The sequence below is a fragment of the Tamandua tetradactyla genome, chromosome 2 (genome assembly GCF_023851605.1).
Source record: "Tamandua tetradactyla isolate mTamTet1 chromosome 2, mTamTet1.pri, whole genome shotgun sequence".
NCBI classification, from domain to species: Eukaryota; Metazoa; Chordata; class Mammalia; order Pilosa; family Myrmecophagidae; genus Tamandua; species Tamandua tetradactyla.
In genome coordinates this window covers 215,701,000-215,721,462 of record NC_135328.1, presented here as the reverse complement: position 1 = coordinate 215,721,462, position 20,463 = coordinate 215,701,000, and the positions used below count along the sequence as shown (strand labels likewise).

Here is a 20,463-nt window from a genome sequence, read left to right as displayed (position 1 = left end):
TAACTGCAAGGAGCAGAAAGCCACGGGTGATTTTAGCTTGCGGCAGATTTGAACTGTTGATTGAAAAAGAAAAGCTCACACAATGCAGAGGGATGAGAAAACCCTCTCTTACATGGCAGGAATACCTAAACTGCAAATATTAACAATCATAGCTTGCTTCCTTATCCCACCAGCTGTGGTTTAAGTCTATTAGCGCTGTGTGGGTAAACGCGAGCTGACTGTGGTGTTACCTTCAAGCCTTTGTCATTGTCTTCAGGGACTTGCAGGTCCAGCCCCTCTTTGCAGGTGTAGAGGCAATCAATCACCTTCTTATCTGCCAGTTTCCCAGCACGGATCGTTAGACCAGCCAGATTACCGCGGAAAAACTGGGTCATGTGCAGATCACCACCTTTGGAACAGGGCAAAGAGCAAGAGGTTGGAGGGACGGCCCAGGGCCCCTGGCTCCGTTCTTCAATGCAGTATTACTGGTGGTGGCGGCTGGATGGATGGACATGCGGGTTAGTTCTTACCGTCCCGTTAGCCTGGCAGTCTACATGGGAGTGCAATGGAGAATTAAATCGTGGATGGTCATGCATGTGGCCTGGAGGGAGGAGGGCTGGGGGCCCCACCCCTAAGCCCAGAAGCCAAGAGCTGTCCTGAGGATCCCTTCCCTGGTGATGCTTCCTACATGACCGGCCTCTGCCACTGCTTCCTTCTCAGTCACCTGGACCCCACTATGGCTTCCTTTCTCTAAAACTGGGAACTACTCAGGAGATACACACAAATTTGGGTATGAATCTACAGAAATATGGCTAGAAAAACAAAATTGCTACTTGAAATCATCCCCTGCCCTTCAGAGCCTCCATAGCAAGGCCTTTCAGACAATCTCTTATTGTGCTGAATCACATCATTCCTATCTCCTGCTCCTGAGGGCAGCTGGGCAGTGAAGATACCACAGGAAAACAGGTGAGATGACTCCTTGCTCTAAAACTGATGAAGAGACAAATATTCAGCAGCACAGCTCATTTCCGATAAGGACATGAGACTCTATAAATCAACCCTAGGGATCGAGATTTTTAAGAAACTACTTAAAACTTAATACCAGGGTGGGCCGCGGTGGCTCAGTGGCAGAGTTCTCGCCTGCCATGCCAGAGACCCGGGTTTGATTCCCGGTGCCTGCCCATGTAAAAAAAAAAAAAAACTTAATACCAACCAGGATAGAATATCTAGAAACAAGTCTTTTCCTGTCTCGTGGTTCCGTCCCATGAGAACCACAAGTGGCCTCTGAAACCTGCCCTGGGAGGTTTTAGCAGGGAGCCTCATGCAGTGGGATCAGGGTACAATTTGATGATGAGGAAAAAAAATCGTTAGTGCATTACATGAATGAGCCATTTGTCCTCATTTCAACTGGGATTGGAATGGGCAGAGCGGGAAGCCCATGAAGCAGTGGGAGAAGCAGGATGCAGAGATAAGCTAAGAAGCAGCTCAAATGGTGTCTGAGACCAAAATACAACTTGGGCATTTCATGCGAAATGTGGAATGAATCAATGTCTCATCTTTAAAGAAAACAGAACAGTGAACTGGAGGGGAAAATCCAGCAACCTGCAGAGGTCATGGTCACAGGCTCAGTTTCATTGTCACTTTCAATTCCTGAATATTCTGTAGAAAAGCAAGACAAAGACAATAGAAAAGGACCAAGAGGTTAGGGCTTTCAAACTGCACCGTGAAAATTAGTTTTGAAGCTATCAAGTACAAAATACAAAGTAAAAAATCCCCTTTTGTCTGCTCTGGGACATACCCCACACAGCCCCAAGAGAAAATGACCTTTTCCCAGAAGTGACAATGACCACCCCACCCCCACATCTCTTCTGTGTTCTTTAATTCCATCATCCCACATCCTCTAAACCAAAACACAGGTACGATTCAAAATCAGACTTTGATCTCATCAACCTGGGCTTATTAATAATTAGGACCCTCCAAGGAGGCTTGCACCAGACATACATACCAAACCCTGGACCAACAGCACCTTCTGTCCTAAAAGGGAAGATGCTTTGTGCAGAGAAAATGGGACAGAGCATGTTGGGGCCCAAAGCCTGGTATATGGCAAACGTGCAAAATAAAAGCTCAAGCACACTCACTTCAGTCTGGACATTAGCCTCCAAGTGAGAGAAAAGAGCAGGCATTTTTAACCACTATCTCTCAACTAGGAAGGGAAACTCAGAGGTTAAGAAGAAACTTGGACGCTACGTGGGGGTGTTTGGAACCAGCCACTATGGCTGCTGACCCCATGTTCTGAGCACCATGCCAGAGTGGAGAGACCCACTCCCTGCTACTCACCATCTTCCACATCGTGGTTTTAGGAGAAGCACTTCTGCTCTAATGGGCCCACTGCACGGCCTCTATGACCAGAAGCTGGGCCCTCTGCTGCAGCAGGGTGGGTGACAGCTTGCAGCAGGGCCAGGTGTGCACAGGTATACACAGGTGTGCCCACCTCCAAGGCCCAGGATGATGTCACCCCTCCAGAGCACACTGTTAGATATGACCTTTCGGTCCGATGGAAATGAACCTGCTGCCAACAGCCACACTCTCCATGGCAAATTGGCAAAAGTGATTTGAAATACATTCAAATAAAACAAAAAGATCCTCCTTGTTAATTACATGTTAAAGAATTTTATATTCGGTTTGGGGATTTAGGTGGAATTTTCTGGTTGACGAGGTGGAGAGGGCCAAGGTAGAAAAAGGTGAGAAGAGGAAAGGTTACTACCTTTTGGTGATAGAGAGAGTGCAGTGTGAGTAGAAAACAGAGAACGTAGCAGGGAGATGTGGTGATTTATTCTCACCAACGCCACAAAGCTTCCAGGATGTAAAAATAACTTTTAGGTTTACACAGGAATTTTTTATTCTCATGTTTAAAAAAATTATTCCAAAATTGTTTAATTTGGGACGCAAATCTGGATTAAAATTTTAAGAATATCAACTAAGAAACTCCTGGACACCCAATAGGAAATAATCTATTTCCTCATTCATTGGTCTCATGTTCCATTTTCTTACAGATGAAGGGTCACCAAAATTAAATCCTTTTCATTTGAAAGAATCCCCAGGAAAATAATGAAATTAAAATTCCCCTGGAGTAAGCAAATCTCTTGGCTCTTTCATGAATTTCTAACCTAGCTCGGGATGCAACATTTCCATAGGGAGAATAAAATAACCACAAAGTCTATTTAGAAAGCACACACAGCCACCCCCGACTCCCTGAAGTGATGCTACACAAGACCTCGTGCACACACTCAGGGGGTCCATGAACTGGGACGCAAAAAATTACAAGTTTATTTCTATGAACTTCCAGAATTTAGCATTTCCTTTGGTTATAAATGTAGGCAATAAACCACAGCAGGATCAGCACTAACTGAGACTGTGTCACCACTAGAAATCATGGACATTTTCCTGCCACGCTCTGGTTGTTTCAGACGTCACAACTGTGAAACTAAGGCAATCAGCTGTCTGGCTGCAAACGTCATCCTTCATTTGCTAAGGAAGCAGCAGGGATGTTACTGCTTCACAAGGTGATTCTTTGAGTATTTTGATAACTGTGTTCTAATCTAATTGGTAACCTCTGGAATCCTACTTATTTTATTTGATATATTAAAAAGAAATTATTCTGAGAAGGGGCCCACAGGCCTCAACAGATTGGCCAAAGGAGTGTGCAGCACAAGGTTAAAATCCCCCATATGGTGGTCAGAGCTTGGGCCCCGACGACACAGGATTCAGGGTTCAGTCCTACCCTGAGACAACTCAGCTGCAGAACCCAGGGCAGGGTGCTCAAGTGTCTGGGTTTCTCTGGCTATGAGACAGGGATAAAAATAACTTTGACCTCATAGTGATGGAAGGGGCCAAGTGAAATAGCGTGATGTACATATGTACATATATAAAGTAGCAGCATATTGGGTGGTGGCGGCTTGCATAAGCCTATTTGTATTTTTCTGAAATCCATGCTGCTTACAAACTCTACATTTCATGTATCAGAAAGACGGTGGATTTTCCCAATTTACACTGATTATTTCAAGTGCCCAGTGACATCCCCAGCCTCTGCAGCAGAGACTCCCCTGGCATCCTGCCCAAACTCAGCAGTCCTACAGGCACAGTTCCTTCCAGTGGTGCCACCAGCTCAGCCAGGGTGAAACGTTTTACAGGCGCCCTCTGCCCTGAAGCACCGTTCTACTGCTGGGGCAGCTGTGCATTGCCTCTTTGTCCTGGTAAACATGTCAATAAATAAACTAATTCATAAAATGGTTCCCAGATGCCGCCCCCTCCCAGGATGCTGCCCCCTCCCAGGCGAGGGGTTGCTATATTTCCGTCCTTAAGCCATCTCCATGGAGCTACGCTAGAGGCACAGCGCCCCCCAGAGGTGCCGCACGGGGACGCGAATGGAAAGAGAAAGGAAATGATGGTATCGAGAGGCACAGGTAAGTATCCACCCCTCTAGGACAAAGGCCCTGTTTGACTCCCCAGGCCCGAGTGGGAGGGAGTGTGGACGTGTTACCTTGCCAACAGGCTCCGACCACGAGCTGTGTGTCTACCCTGGACGGGTGAAGTGGGTAATCTTCAGTCACGGAGAAGGGCTCGTGGGAGTCACCGTCCACGTAGAGGGTCACGCTTGGGAATTCCACATTGAGAACATAGTGGTGCCAGTCCTCATCACACACCTGGAGGGGCAGGGCGGGTGAGGGGGGGAAATGTCAACGCGCCCTCACGGCCAAAGGCTAAAGACGCACCGATGAAACCAGCGCCACCAGAGGTGGGAAAGAGTCATCGAGGCTCTGTCTCCTTAAAAGGGAAAAGACCATGAAAAAAAGACACCTGCAAACACATCTCAACAGAAAAGGCCATGGTGATACCATCATTTCCAGGGCATTTCAAGTCAAGCAACTTTGCTTCTTAAAGGGACCAAAAAGGAGAGTTGCCCTAGTAATTCTCCTCCACCAAGGGCGTCACACCAGAAAGTTCTCCTAACTGCAGGCGGAGACCCAGACACCAAAAGAGTGGTGTGGGCTGCCCATTCCTCTTTTGGATCAAAATTAAAAGCACCTCCAGTCTCAGAATAAGGCACTCTGCTAATGTTTTTGTTTTGTTTTGTTTTTTCAACTCAAAATTGAAGATCGAAGTAAATATGAGCATACAGCTCAGATGGCATGCCAAATTAAATGGGTGACCTTCATATTATGAATGAGCATCTCACTAACATTTCCCTGGCTGTAACACAAAGTATTGATCACAGCTCGGAGACCTTCTCGGCTCTGGTATCCCTGAGTCTTGGCATTAGAGGAAAAGGCAAGACACTCAAGAACACAGGCAGGAAGAAAAGGAGATGGTGAGTGATACAATTCCTTTAAATGTGTTTCTAAAAAGCATACCTGATCTGTATTTAAATTTAAAAAAACAAAAACCAATGAGAAACTGAGAACCCTGAACAGACCAGAAGCATCAGAGAACACATTCCAAAGAAAAACAGCAGCTTAAAATGATTAGGGGGAAAAAAATTGAACCTCTAAGGAACAAGAATCCTCATATTGTAAAAAAAAATTCTAAATAAAGAAATAGTGCCCTAGTTCACTTTTGAGAAAGATAATTTTTTTATATATTTTTATTGAGAAATATCCACACACGTGCAGTCCAACCATATTAAACAATCAATAGCTCACAATTTCATCACATAGCTGTGTATTCTTCACCATGATCATTTTTAGAACATTCGCATCACTCCAGAAAAAGAAAAAGAAAAAAAAGAATTCATACATAATATACCCCTTACCCCTCCCTCTCACTGACCCAGTATTTCCATCTACCCAATTTTTTACCCATCATTTTCCCCTATTATTTATTTATTCTAAAAAGAAATGGAGAAATATATTTTCTTTTCTTGGATATCTTAAATATAAGCCAGAGATTTTATATCCAATCAAACTAACCTTCAGTATAAAAGCCAAGACAAACTATTAAAGACATGTGAGAACTCAGGGATTATTGCTTCCGTGAACTCTTCTGGAGAACACATGTTTAAGACCAAAATGACCTGACAACATACTGCTGAGCTCTGATGCATTAAGCTCTGACAGTTGCTTATGTCACATGGAGAGAAGCAACCAGACCTACGTGTGTCCTTCCAAACACGCAAACCCGGATCAGGTCCCACCAGCAGTCTCCAGGACCTAAGAAGCTAGTGGATTATGCTAACTGACGCCACAGGGAAGCAATCAGCCAAATCTGGACTGTGGGAAACTCTGAAGGACAAAAACTCTGAAGGACAAAAAACCTGATTTGGTCACCAAATAAATTGCAAGGAGGAAGGAAAGGAAATCTAGAGATAAAAAGAAACTCAAAAGACACAGCAACCAATCACAATCATAGCTCTTCTCTGGGTCCTGATTCAAACAGACAGACAGACAAAAACCCTGGAAAATTTGTTTTCAAATAGTAGAATTCGAAATTTGAACACAGAATGTGATATTAGGAATAATTGTTAATTTTCTGAAATGTGGACATATATTGTGATTATGTTTATCTTTCAGAATTAGATAATGAAATATCTATGAGTGAAATGCTATAATAACCTGGAATTTGCTTGAAAATTATTAATGGGGAGCAGAGGGGAATAAGTGGGTGGGGATGACAATGAAATAAGATTGACCAGAAGCTGACCATTGTTGAAGCTGGATAAAGGGTATGTGGAATTGTTCTTTTCACATATGTCTGAAACTTTCCATAATATTTTTTTAAATGTATCAGAAGACCTGTAAGAAACTGAATATATGAATACAAGCTATGATTCATACAACAAAACTGTAACTAAAATATCCACCTATGCTGCAAAAAAATTTCCTCTGGACTATACCCGCTTTTGTTGCTTGAAAAAAATATGGTTAAAGATTTTGTGAAAGAAATTATCTATGAAAGTAGATAATTAGATAATTATAAATCCCTAAATTAGAAACAATCTATTATAAAAATTCTGTTAGTGAGAGTAAATGCTACCAAGTGGACACTAACTTCATCTTTCCACCACCAGGTTATTGTTTTCCTTTCTTATTTATGCTCTCATATTTATATCTATCTTATAACTGCTTAAAACAATATTATGCTTTAGCAACAACAGGCACAATGTGGCAGTATGTCAGCTCCTGGACACTGACCCCATAAAATTAGGTCCCAACCCTAAATTAAAAGAAGAAACGATTTGTCAGATTTTAATGAAAAGGCTTCTCAGTTTACAGCACCCCACCACACCCCATTTCCCATCACACATTGATTTTTCACATGATACTTGCTTTTATCATTGCTGAAAAAACGAGTTTAGCAAAGACATGAGATCATCAGAAAGAATACAAATAGCGTGATCTGGTACTGAAACCACAAACTGCACCAGACTGGTAGATTATGTATTGTTCAACAGATGTTAAGATTGCCGGTTCCTTGAAAATGTAAACTATTCCGTCAAGCCTCTGCTTTACAGAGGCTCCCTGGGGTACCTTGGCACAGTCTGGGAGCCAAAGCCTTCAATATCAAATAAATAAATACACAGCTCTTGTAGTAGTTAGGTTCAGGTGTCAACTTGGCCAGGTGAAGGTGCCTAGTTCTACTGCTGTGGACATGAGCCAATGGCATGTGAACCTCATCTGTTGATAATTACATCTGCAATCGCTAGGAGGTGTGCCTGCTACAATGAGTGATGTTTGATTTAATTGGCTAGTGCTTAAATGAGAGAGCTCAATGTAGCACAGCCCAAGCAGCTCAGCATATCTCATCTCAGAACTAGCAGCTCAACCTAGGCCTTTGGAGATGCAGAAAGGAATCACCCTGGGGAAAGTTGTTGGAACCCAGAGGCCTGGAGGGAAGACCAGCAGAGATCACCCTGAGCCTTCCCACGTAAGAAAGAACCTCAGCTGAAAGTTAGCGGCCTTTCCTCTGAGAACTATACATTAACTGAATAAATCTCCTTTTACTGAAAGCCAATCCATCTCTGATGTGTTGCATTCCAGCAGCCAGCAAACTAGAACAGCTCTCAATCCCAATTTTTAAGCAAACGCTGCTTATTTCAATAACTCTGTATTTTGAATTTATAGCTTTTTTTTTTTACTTGGGCAGGCACTGGGAATCGAACCCGGGTCTCCAGCATGGCAGACAGGAATGTATTTTGAATTTAAAATACAGTGTCCTTATGGTAATATTTCATATATAAAATACATACATGCAAGAAACCTTAGGCTTTTGTTGGATAGGCCTTAGATGGATTTAACTTGCTGATTACCCATACACACAGAAATCATGAAGTCACAAGTATCCACTGACTATAAGAGCTAGCCACCTGCAAGGCTGCAGTGCCTGCTGACCCCTCTGAGAAGCCTGTGACAGTGAGTTTGCACTCCCTCACCTGGTTCAACTTCCAGTGGAATTCGGCAGGTCTGTATCTCCTCTCCCCTGAAGGGTCCTGCCGGAGGAGGAAGACCAGCCGGCAGCCGTGCACGTAGAGCGAATAGTGGTGCCGGTTCATGTCTGCAGAGACAAGTTCTACTGGTTAAGAGCCAACTTAAGACCCAGAGGAGCACTAAACACTATTTCTTTAACGGATTTTGAGGGTACCATTTTATATGCATAAAAGGACCCTCAGGTTGGGCCAAGGCTGGGTTTTTTAAATGCAAACACACTTGGGCCTCACTGGGTGGCTACGCACATGACAACTATAGACAAGCCACCAAGTAAAACTAACAAATAACGAAGATGCCTCTTACAAATGTAGAAGACAGTATATCACCAACTGGCTTATCTAGAACTTTCAGGAGATTAAAAAGGTGTCCCTGCTTCTACTGGCTACCACACTGACAGCATAGGGCATGAGAAGGCACGACACCATTTATAATCGAGTTAACCTACCTGTTTTGTCTGAACTGCAAAGAATCGTCTCTTTCTTCCTGCCAAAAGGCCCGTGCCGCATCCACACAGAAATCGTAAATGGCTCCCTGGGGTCGACCGAGACGATGCCCTCTGGGACCTTCACGGCCTGAGTGCCGTTGAATTCAAAGACCTGGTCACTGTCGTGGGCATTGTCGGTGGGGAGCCCGGCTGTCCAGTTGAAGGAGCTGCTTGGGGAAGGAAGCAGCTCGGCAGGGCCAGGGGCAGCACCTAATAATTACACATTTAACACAAATTACAGGAAGGACTGTGATGTCTTACAAGTTGGGAAACCATGCTAAGTCCTGTTCTTATCTTATGGTTATACAATCTGCTGGTTCCAGTTTACTTATCCTCAAAAATGTATTTTTTTATTATAAAAATATCATAAATACTCATCATTGATATTTACAAAAAGAAGGACGGAAGAAAGGAAGAAAAGATCACTGTAATCCCACCTAGATACACTCAACATTTTTAACAATTAGGATAAACACTTGTCCTTTCCCTATGAATGTGCACACAGGCTCTTATGTATGAAACAGAGTCAGGCTACACACACACACACACACTCACACACTCACACACACACCTATGTGCATTCCCATTGGTGCTGTTTTATTAACTTAAAATGCCTGACCACCATTTCGCATGCAGACGTGCAGTGACCTGTTTAACCTCAAGACCTCTGACGGACACCACGGCTGTTCCTGCCTTTTCCCTTTAGAAACCACCCTTTGATGGGCACCTTCATGGGGGCATGATTATTACAAGGATAAATTCTACAAATGGAATTGCTAGCTCAAGGAACATGAAAATTTATTTCAACTTTTGCTGTGGGCTGAGCCAAGTTCGAATTTCCCCTTAACTTTTTCCATGGAAAGGAATCAGACCACGTTTCTGAGCACTCGGCCCTCAATTCTGACTCCACTGTAGGACTCTGCTGGCCCAGCCTGGTCTACCGAGTACTGACAGACCAGCTATCAGCTGCAATCCCAGCTCTGCCCCTTCCGAAACGTGTGATTTTGGGCAAGCTGCTTAACCTTCTCAGTATCAATTCATTCCTTCATAAAACAAGTCAATCCCAGGTCTTTCTCAGGCCCATTGGGGAGAATCAATGAAATAACACATGTGGATTACTGGTATACACTAAGCACTCAAATAGCCAATTCTTTCTTTTCTTCCTAATTTCAAACCATTCTGCTGACAGAGTGTTCATCTAATACCATAACAAATAAAGGTGTTATGAGAGACAAAATAAGTTTTAAATATTATACACATAGTTGAAAACAGAAACAATTCCAGATCTCCAAACTTACATACATTTGGGTACATGATTATGACTGTTTGGACTCAAAAAGTCACAAAACATATTCATCACTAGGATGAGATGACACTTTGTCTATTTTTTAATCCTTGATTATTCACCAAATAACAATTTTCAATTATATGTGAAAAAGAGTTGCCTAAATCTAACTGTTGTCATTGGGCTGGGGAAAAGACAGATTGGCATTCAAAATGTCCCCCGCAAAGCTGTTTCTGAGTAGCTCTAGAGAAACAAAAGATCCCTCAGATCACGTAGCAGCCACTTAACTTGCTGGTATTTATCCCTGGCCAAGTAGAACATTCTTCACCAGCATCCTCCATAAGAGGAGCCCAGCTTTCCCCTTTACCTCATTTAGAAAAACAGAATCACGTCCACGACTGATGGTAAAGAAAGACAGCTAGCTGTTTTGCTCAGATGCACGATAATTCATCTCTCGACTTTCCCAAGCAACGTTTGTGATATAGAAAGTCTGCGGACACGATCAATCAGATGTGGGCATCTCAGTTTTGATTTTGTGCTTGTCTGTCAAAAGCTATTGGATTACCTCCATTTTTTAAAACCCTTCTCTCATTTCATTCTCTTAAAACTCACTCCCCTTATTCTATAATCCCTATTTTGAAGATTCTCAATGCACATTAGAGATATACCTTCTTCAAAACAGTGGTTCTTAATTATGGGGGGTGTCACAGACCCCCATGAGAAGCTATGATGGAAGTTACAGAAAAATGCACATACCATTTTGAGCAGAACTTTAGGGGCTTATGTAATCCTGAAGCCCGTCAGGTATGAACATGAACCTAAAGGAATTTCAGTCTCTGTCACCAGCACCAACAGCATCACTCAGTTGGCCAGCGCCATCACTGACCTCCCATCTGTAAGGGTCTCACACCTGCCCTGGACACTGGCAGGCGTAGAAACCGGGCTCTCCTTACCGCAGAGCCGGTGGAGGGACTTCTCGGAGTAGGTGTCTCGGTCACAGCCTTTGCCAATGTGGCCTGTCTCCAGCTCGACCGTGGCCTGGACGGACGTGACCGGCTCATCGCACATCTCCAGGTGGATGTTTGGGAAGAGGGCCAAAGAGCCTGTGCCTGGCTCGTACTCAATCCGATTGTTCCACCCTGCATTTGCCCACAAATCCGGATAGAAGGAAGAGGGAAAACGCACATTTTAGGTTTCTATGTTTTAAGAACAGGTAGGAGAGCAGGAAAGAGAACGAAGCTCACCTTGCCACCCAGGGGTGCAGGTGGGCTTGACGCTGATCTTCACCAAAACATCTTCTGTTGCTCTTTTCTTGCCACAGTCGTAGGCTGTGACCGTCAGCTTGTACTGATGTTCTTTCCCGTAGTTCAGCTTCTCTGTGTTTTTGATATAACCTGGCAGAGGGAGACAACAACAGTGAGAACAAAGCCCCATGTAGCCTTTTACTTTCACTGTCCTTGCTGAAACAAACAAAATGCTTGTGCTTTCAGCCCTGTACGTACTGTCACAGCAGGAAAATGCTTGAGATAATTAAACTTCAACCTGGCTGACGTGAACCCTGAGCACACACACAATTCATCTTTAAGAATTTTTTTAAACAGCAGAAATGAGGCCACACAATTGGACCTCCATTTATTCTTACAGCCTTGCATTCACAATTTTATATTTAAGATTTACTAGTTTATTGTTAAGAGACTAAAATAGACAAACTCATTGAAGCACTTCAAATATTAAATTCAAGATCAGGATGCACTAAACACTCTTGATAAAAGATTACCTTGTTATAGAAAAAGAGAAATGTCTGAGCCCCGCCATTTAGAAGAGCAATCTGCTTTTCAAGCATGGGTGCAGGTGTCTGAGCTCTCACAAAGTGTCTGCCCTGTCCATACGACCACAACAGATGCCGGACTGTGTGTTTATGGTGGAGGCACCAATTCTCATTAGGAAGTTCTGGCCTCATAACAAAGTTAAGCACTAGAATAGTTAATTCTGTTCAATTATAAACAATGGTGATGGGCCTAGTAGGAATATGAGACTGAAGATTCAAATCTAATGAAAACTAGAAAAACAAATACATAGTAAAGAATTTGGCCTCCAAAAAGAGATCTGGCCTTTGTCCTGGCACCTGCAGCAACTTCTGGAACTTCCTGGCGATGGGGCGTCTTTGTGAGCCCTTCCTCATGTGGACCTGAGACTTATGCTAACAAGACCATGGTGGGGCGGGGGGACGCCGCGCCCCAGAAAGGTCAACCAGGAGATTGGAGGGTTGGGGCTTTGGGCCCCATAAGAAGGGGGGGGTGGGGCAAGGGCTGGAGGCCGAGCCCAACCAGCAACCACTGATCCCAGTGGGAACCCCACAGCTTGGGGGAGCCCCCTGCTTGTACCCCACATCATTGCACAGGCGTCATGACGTGTCAACTCCGCGGGGAGAGAACAGAAGCCCTGCATTGGGAAACCTACCCAGACCTCCCTCGGGTGTCCCTTCTCTTGGCTTCTTCTTTTTTTTGTTGTTGAAATAAAACCATAATCACACATTTAATCCTTTCAAATTATTGAACCTTAGGTGGGCAGTGGAAACCCCTAAAATTGCAGCCAGCTAGTCAGGAGTGCAGGTGGAAACCCCCCAAAACCGCAGCTAGTATCTGAAGTGGGGGTGGTCTCAGGGAATGGCCTCAACGTGAGGCTGGGCCAGCCCCAGGTAGCTCATGTCAGAATTGCATCGCAGGGATTGACTACGGTGAGCCTTATTCACAGTCAGGTTGATGGCGAGTGAAGATAAAAATAAATAAATAAGAACAGGTGAAGTGGGGGCTTTTTATTCAATTTTGGGGGGAAAGAGTGCCTTATAAGGGAGCACATGCTTTCAGGGTACCAGGGGAGGGAGGAAGGCAGGGTAGAAATGTAAACAGGGGTGCGTGCACACAGGTCTGGGGTCGAGGTGCTGACTTGCCCCCGCGAACCTTCGGGTGAAAGCCGGTGGGCCTGGAAGGGCCGCCCAGGCCAGGGGTGCAGGCACCTCGCCCTTACCGTCATTGTCAATGGTGAACGGCACATCTGGGGTGACGATCTCGTAGCTGCAGATCTGGCTGAACTGCGGGGAGCAGTCAGCGTCCACGGCCTCCACCCTCAGGAGGCGGGTGGGCTGCTGGCCCTCGGGGGCGCTGGCCTTGTAGGACTGCTCCCTGAACACAGGCGCGAACTCGTTCACATCGTTCACCTGGATGTGCACCGTGGCTCTGGGGAGGGAACACCGGCCGCTAACTTTTACCCCCAGACACTAGAATCCTGCCCGGTTTTTAAAATTTCCTTCTTCCAATGCCTTGTTTTACAAATCTAAAGAAGATGAAAATGACGTGATGAACTATTCGTAATGCAGTGGGTGCCACGGAAAGTTAAAGCAGGGAATTTGGGTGGCTCTCCTGGGTCCTGAGACTACGCCAGCTGGCAAATACACCCCAGGAGACTCGGGATTTGCTTTGACTATGTGTGATACCATATCAGAGCCTGGGGCGGGGGAGACATATCTTATTCAACAACAGGCCCCTCTCTGATCATAAAGTTAAAAGTGGAGATATATTTTGTTGTAAAATTCACAAAAAAAAATTACAGCCAAAGGAAGAAAGGGTAAAGAATAGAGAAAGCACAGGGTAGTTTGCTTATGGGAATTAAAGCAAGTGCTGCCCCCCAGGGCCAGTTCCTCAGCCTCACTGCCCCCAGGCTGCACATTTATCTCCCCCATTGACTCTTTAGATGGGGCCGTCAATCAACATGCTCTCTCCTCCCATCCCAGCACCCACTGATGGGCCGCTGACCATTTAATCTGGAAGTAGCAGGAGGGGGGGGGACCTGCGGCAGGTGGAAGAATCATTTACACTGCGGACCTGGGCCTGCTTCTGGACTTTCTGAACCTTGGCATCTGTCCAGCTGGGTTAGTCAGGAAAACCAAGGAGTCACCAGGTCAGGCTACAAATACAGAAAACCGCCTACGTTTCAAGGACTGTTAATCAGAGCATGTTTCTGAATCAGATAAGGTGCCCAATCAAAACAAAATGCTTTTTCAGGGAAAACAAGAATGACAAGAAGTGGTTTGCCAGGAGCCTGCAGCAGTCTGGGGGGCCTGCACATGTCCCTGGGGGAGCCTGCACAGGCCCGGGGAATGCGCAAACACCCTTAGGAACCCACACACAGCCCGGGGAGCCCGCACACAGCCCAGGGAGCCCACACAGCCTGGGAGTAGTCTGCACAGGCCCGGGGAGCCCGCGCACAGCCAGGGGAACCCGCACAGCCCAGGGAACCCACAAACACCCTGGGGAGCCCGCACAGGCCCGGGGAGCCAGCACACAGCCCAGGGAACCCACAAACACCCTGGGGAGCCCGCACAGGCCCGGGGAGCCGGCACACAGCCCAGGGAGCCTGTACACAGCCTGGGGTAGCCTGCACAGGCCCGGGGAGCCGGCACACAGCCCAGGGAACCCACAAACACCCTAGGGAGCCCGCACAGGCCCGGGGAGCCGGCACACAGCCCAGGGAGCCTGTACACAGCCTGGGGTAGCCTGCACAGGCCCGGGGAGCCCGCACACAGCCCGGGGAGCCCACACATGCCTGGGGGAGTCCACACAGGTCCGGGGAGCCTGCACACAGCCCAGGGAGCCTGCATATGCTTGGGGGAGCCCACACACGCCTGGGGAAGCCGACACACGCCCACGGAGACTGCACACAGCCTGGGGAGCCCACACACGCCTGGGAGAGCCCACACAGGCCCAGGAGTCCACACACATCTGGGGGAGCCAGCATAGCCTGGGGAGCCCACACATGCCCGGGGGGCCCAAACACAGCCCAGGAAGCCCACACATGCCTGGGGAGACTGCATACACCCAGGGACACTGCACACACCCAGGGAGACTGTACATGCTTGGGAAGCCCGCACACGCACGGGGAGACTGCACATGCCTGGGTTACTGAGCCTGCCCTCTCAACAGTTTATGTGACATCGTCTCATCTACAACCCCCACCCCTTGGTGTAAATGGAAACCAAGACACAACAAAACTAAATTATTTCTCTACTGTGAAAGGGCTAAGAAGTGGCAAAGAGAGAACTGGAATTCTAAATCCAACGTCCTGCCCAGGTGCTCTCCACTGCACCAGCAGCTCTCAACTGGCAGAAGTAAAGAGCATACCCGGGGCTGGGCGAAAGGCAGCCTAGTGCCAGCAGCACTCATTAATTTCATGCCCTTAGAATCTACAGGGAAAGATAAATATAACAACAAAAATTCTTCCTCGTGAAAAAGTGGGCTTTTAGAATTCTCAACAGTCTCAGTTTCTCTTAACAGGGCATTTGGTAGAAAAAAATTATTTACTCACTTATTTTTTTTCAACACCTAACATGCGCCAGGCTCTTGCCAGGAGCCATTCACGAGGGGAACCCAAAAAGGGTGATTCCTGCCCTCAAAGAGTTGACAATCTCATTGTGGACAACTGGGAGCCACCTTCTGCCACAAAGTTCAAAAGCACAGAAAGTGCTGGGCACAGGGGCACAGGTCCCCACCGGTTTCTTCACGCACATGCACACGCTCATGGGGCGCGCTGCTGTTTTCGCTCTGCCTGGCTAGCTTACTTGTGGGATTTTTTCGCGTTGGCACCATCGGGACCCTTCCCGCAGTCGTAGGCCTGGAGGGTGAATGTGTAGTCTTTCTGCAGTTCACAGTCCAGTTTCTCCTTGGAGCGGATTATTCCCTCACCAGTGGATTTATCCATTACCACTGCGTCAAAGGGGACATTCTGCCCGTGAATTTTAAATCCACAAATCTCACCTGGGGAGCCAAAGCAGAGTAGGTTAGGATTGCCGCCGCCCCGGCCTTTTGCACATCACCCTCTGCCCCAGCCTCCCATGCCCAAAGAAAATAAATGACAACAATTTGGCAGCCAGGGGTTGGAGGGTCTGTGGACAAAGCAAGGGCACTGTGCTTAAATGTGGGTGAGTTCAAGGGCTTTAGTAGAAAGAAGCAGAGTCTGGTTTTCCAAGCAACTTGTTTACTTTGCATCCATTCATGCAGGAGTACAAAAGAGAGAAAGAGAAACTATAGACAGGCATTTCACAGGAGCACTTAAGATGGCTCTAGGGTAAGAGGAGACCCCGTTAGCAAACAGCCACGGCCTCTGTACCCCGAGATGCTGCCCCAGTACCAGGGGAAGCCAGGCAGCTATTTTGATTTGGACCAGAGAAAAGGCAACAGTCGAGTGTTGAGAGAGGAAGAAGCGTGAGGTATAGGTTCAGCACCAAAGTTACAGAAATTCTGTCAAAAAAAAAAAAAAAAAGTCAAAGGAAATAAGTCTTCCTGTGCAATGAGCCTGGCTAAAATTAGGGAATCAAAACAAACTACTAAAAATGAGAAAGGTAGAAATACCAACTTTTCAGGCATCCATTTCAACAGCTATCATCTGCTATTAAGAGACAGTTTCTATTGTGGGGGGTGGGGTGGTGCTAGATTTTCCTTTATTTTGGATTTCACCCTAGCAAACCTGAAAGAGAAGCCTGCCTCAGAACTCAGCCACTGGACGCTGGCTTATAAGCTCAATTAGGAGTTAAGATCTATTGGTGCATTTATGCCATGGGAGAACAAGTATAAATGTTTTGAGGTGTATATAAAACAATAAAATGCATTCATAGAAAAATAAGACTGAACACTTCCAAAATTCCAACTAGTAGAAAATTGCTATGAAGCAAAAATTCTCTTCAAGCTTAAGTTTGACTGAAGAAAAAAAGAAAAGCATAGTATTATCCATATAGTTCAAATGGATGTCTGATTTCCAGATATTTCTAACCCAGGGTTTGGTTACATACAATTTCCATCAATAAATTTAAAAATAGAAACAAAGTAGGATAATAAATAGGGGGGAAAAAGCATGACAGTTTCTTCTGTTTAAGGACTGATTCCCAATTTTATAAACAAAGTTAGTGGGTTAATATTCATAAGAGGGATAGAAAGAACCCTTTATCACCTTCTTTGGTGACTGTCACCTCAAAACTCTCTAAAGGGAAAAAAGATAAACCCATGTCAGTAATACAGAAAAGAATGAAAACGGAACAACAAGAAAAAAAAGTCAAAGGTGCACATTTTACATAGAAAGGCTTGACACATAATTTAACAAAGGGCTCAGGAGCCAACTGCTGGAATGCTACAGCAAACTGGGTCCTCAGTAGCAAAATGTTACTTTGGATTCAACTTACCAGGAGCTACTGTGTAATTCTGAAATTATACTAGCTTACAGTTGAAACAATTATATAACACCTTCAGGCATCATGAGGATTTTTAAATCAACATTTTTTACGATAATAGCTAATAATTTCACCTATTGGTTATTTTACCATTTTTGGGTTTTCAGTTTCAAGCTAAATTCTCTCTGCTAGATTCTGGAAACAACCACTTCATCACCAGGTTTAATGAAATAAAAATGTGGAGCAAAACGTTTTAACCCTTTGTTCCTGAACGGAATAAATAAAGGTTTCCTAATCTGAAGTGCTCAATCAAGGCCAGAAATATAAATCCCTCTTCTCAGGGAACAACTGGTTAAATGTGAACTGAAACCAGACTAAATCCTAACTTGCAATGCTACAAGGATCCCTGTTCTTAGTACATGAAAATATTGCTCAACCAAATCAACAGATCCAGCTCGCCGCACCCAGAGCCCAGCGTGTGGAGCAGAGCCAGCTGCTCCCACCAGATGCACGGGGACCTCCTGACAGCACCCTTCTCTCCTCCCTTCTCTCTGCAAGGGTAACAGGGCCTGGGCGCCCCTGCTTTTCTAAATGGTTTTGCTTGTGTTTGTATATCCCTGAGCAAGCTGTTGTTGCGTTTTCCTTGTTCTGAGGTTTGAAAAAAATGGTAGCTCATGATGTGCAATTTTTGTGACCTGCTTTTTCATTCAATCTTGTGTATCTAAAACTCATTCATCCTGGTTGATGCATGTTCTATGGTCTATTCATTTTCACAACTATACAGTAGTGAGAATCCAGTGAGTTAACACATGTCAAGTGATTAAAACACTGCTAGATCTCAGAAAGGGAGAGACTATTTGGAAAACATGTATCTGATAAGGGATGAACATCCTAAATATATAAAGAACTCCTACAACTCAATAACAAAAAGACAAACAACCCATTTTTTAAATGCACAAAGGAGTTAAGTACATAGTTCTCTAAAGAAGTTATATGAAGGGTCAATAGAAGCACATGAAAAGATACCCAACATTAGTAGTTATCAGGGAAATGCAAATCAAAACCATGATAAGATACCACTGCACACCCACCAGAATAGCAGGAGCAACAACAAAGGCAGGAAACAAGTATTGGCGAGGATGTGGAAAAAACGGAACCTTGTACATTTCAGACAGGAATGTAAAATAGTACGGCCACTATGGAAAAGTTTAGTGGTTTCTCAGAAACTTAAATATAGATTTACCATATGACCCAGCAATTTCACTCCTAGATATAGACCCAAAAGAACTGAAAAAAGGAATAAAACAGATCTTTGTAGACCAATGTTCACAGGCCTTATTCACAATCGCCAAAACGTGAAAGCAACTCAAGTGTCCATCAATTGAGGAATGGATAAGCAAAATGTGGGATTATTTCTTTAATGGAGTATTATTCAGCCATAAAAAAAGGAATGAAATTCTGATACATGCCACAACACAGATGAGCCCTGAAGATATTTTGTTAAGTGAAATAAGCCAGATAGATACAAAAGGACACATATTGCGTAATTCCACTTATATGACGCATCTAGAATAAGTAAATTCATAGAGACAAAGTAGATTAGGGGTTACCAGAGGCTGGGGCAGGGAGGGGTTGGGAGCTATAGTTTAATGGGTATAGAGTTTCTGTTTGGGGTTCTGGAAATGAACAGTGGCGATGGTTATACAATATTGTGAATATACTTACTGCCACTGAATTGTAAGCTTAAAATTGGCTAAAATGGTTTTTTAAAAAAACTGCCTGGCATGAAGAAACCACTCAATAAATGTTCACCCTTACTATTACTACCTTTCACTGTGGGAAAGCACTGCAGTTCCAGTTTGGGGCTGTTTATGAGCACAGCTCTAAGGAAATGTCTGTCCACAGCTCCCATTGCCCATGCACAGATTCCCTCTGGAGATGTGCTAGCTCGATACTGCAGCCACTAGCCCCATGGCACTGTTTAAAGTTCATATGAAAATTAAATAAGATTTTAAAATGCAGGTCATGCTAGCCCCGTTTCAACAGCTGCACGTGACTAGTGGCTACTGAACTGGAGGACGTGACTGACTGCAGCAATTTCCAATGGTCAGCAACGCTCAAGAACAGCAGGCAGCAAACTGTGGCCCGAGAGCCAAATAGGGCTTGCTGCTGGTTTTTGTACAGGCTGCATGCTAAGAATGGTTTTTATCCTTTAAATATTTTGTGACACAAGAAAATTATATGAAATTCAAATTTCAGTGTCCACAATAACGTTTCACTGGAACACAGTCATGCCCATTTTTGCCATTTGTCAATGGCTGTTCCTTTGTTACAACTGTAGGGTTTAGCACAGAGCTTGCAGGGAACCTCTGGTTAAATGCAACAGGCCTTACGGCCTGCAAAGCCTAATGTACTTACAACATCTTTGCAGAAAAAAGTTTGATAATCACTGCTCTAATGCATCTACAATTCAAATTGCTGGGCACAAGACATGTGGAGCTTTTCCCCAGAATACATAAATTCATTATGCCATGTTTATAATCTTTTGTATATAGTATTACAGCATAATACACTTAAGAATAAGTCACGCTACCCCAGCTTTAACTCAGAGGGAATGTCTCCATTTCCAAGACGGAGTTTGCTGTTTCCAGGAGGAAACGACGAGGCAGTCTCCCATTACTGGAGTTGATGACATTGGCACTTGTCTGACAGAGGACAGTCTAGGTGAGAGCTTGCCTGCGAGCCCCGAGCCACAGGCTTAGCCACGTAAGGGATTACGGGCAGTCACCATTCAGGCAGCATCACGATGGCATCATCAGGAAGAGCAGGAGCTGCCTGCCATTGGTCATAAGAGACCTAACATCTTCCTTTTGGCTGCAGCGAGCAGGGGCAGGACCTTCAAGGCAGCAGACAACCATTCCCCTTATCTATTTCATATCTACCTTGAGGGCCCTTGAGCGACGTGCTTATGCTACTGTACAAGTCCTTGCTCTCATCTCCATGTCTGCGAAAATCAGTA

At 45.0% G+C, this 20,463-nt stretch overlaps 1 protein-coding gene across 1 annotated transcript in view; it reads right to left on the bottom strand.

The window, feature by feature from the left end:
* Positions 1 to 20,463, bottom strand: part of CLSTN1 (calsyntenin 1) — a 62,080-nt gene that overhangs the window by 4,456 nt on the left and 37,161 nt on the right. Inside the window, exons 4-13 of the mRNA XM_077130839.1 lie at positions 17,228 to 17,257; positions 15,843 to 16,038; positions 13,256 to 13,464; positions 11,473 to 11,622; positions 11,182 to 11,367; positions 8,905 to 9,153; positions 8,405 to 8,526; positions 4,520 to 4,682; positions 1,582 to 1,638; positions 231 to 388 (exon numbers count right to left, since the gene is read on the bottom strand). Coding sequence (XP_076986954.1) covers positions 231 to 388; positions 1,582 to 1,638; positions 4,520 to 4,682; positions 8,405 to 8,526; positions 8,905 to 9,153; positions 11,182 to 11,367; positions 11,473 to 11,622; positions 13,256 to 13,464; positions 15,843 to 16,038; positions 17,228 to 17,257 — 1,520 coding nt within the window. The remainder of the gene's footprint in view (positions 1 to 230; positions 389 to 1,581; positions 1,639 to 4,519; positions 4,683 to 8,404; positions 8,527 to 8,904; positions 9,154 to 11,181; positions 11,368 to 11,472; positions 11,623 to 13,255; positions 13,465 to 15,842; positions 16,039 to 17,227; positions 17,258 to 20,463) is intronic.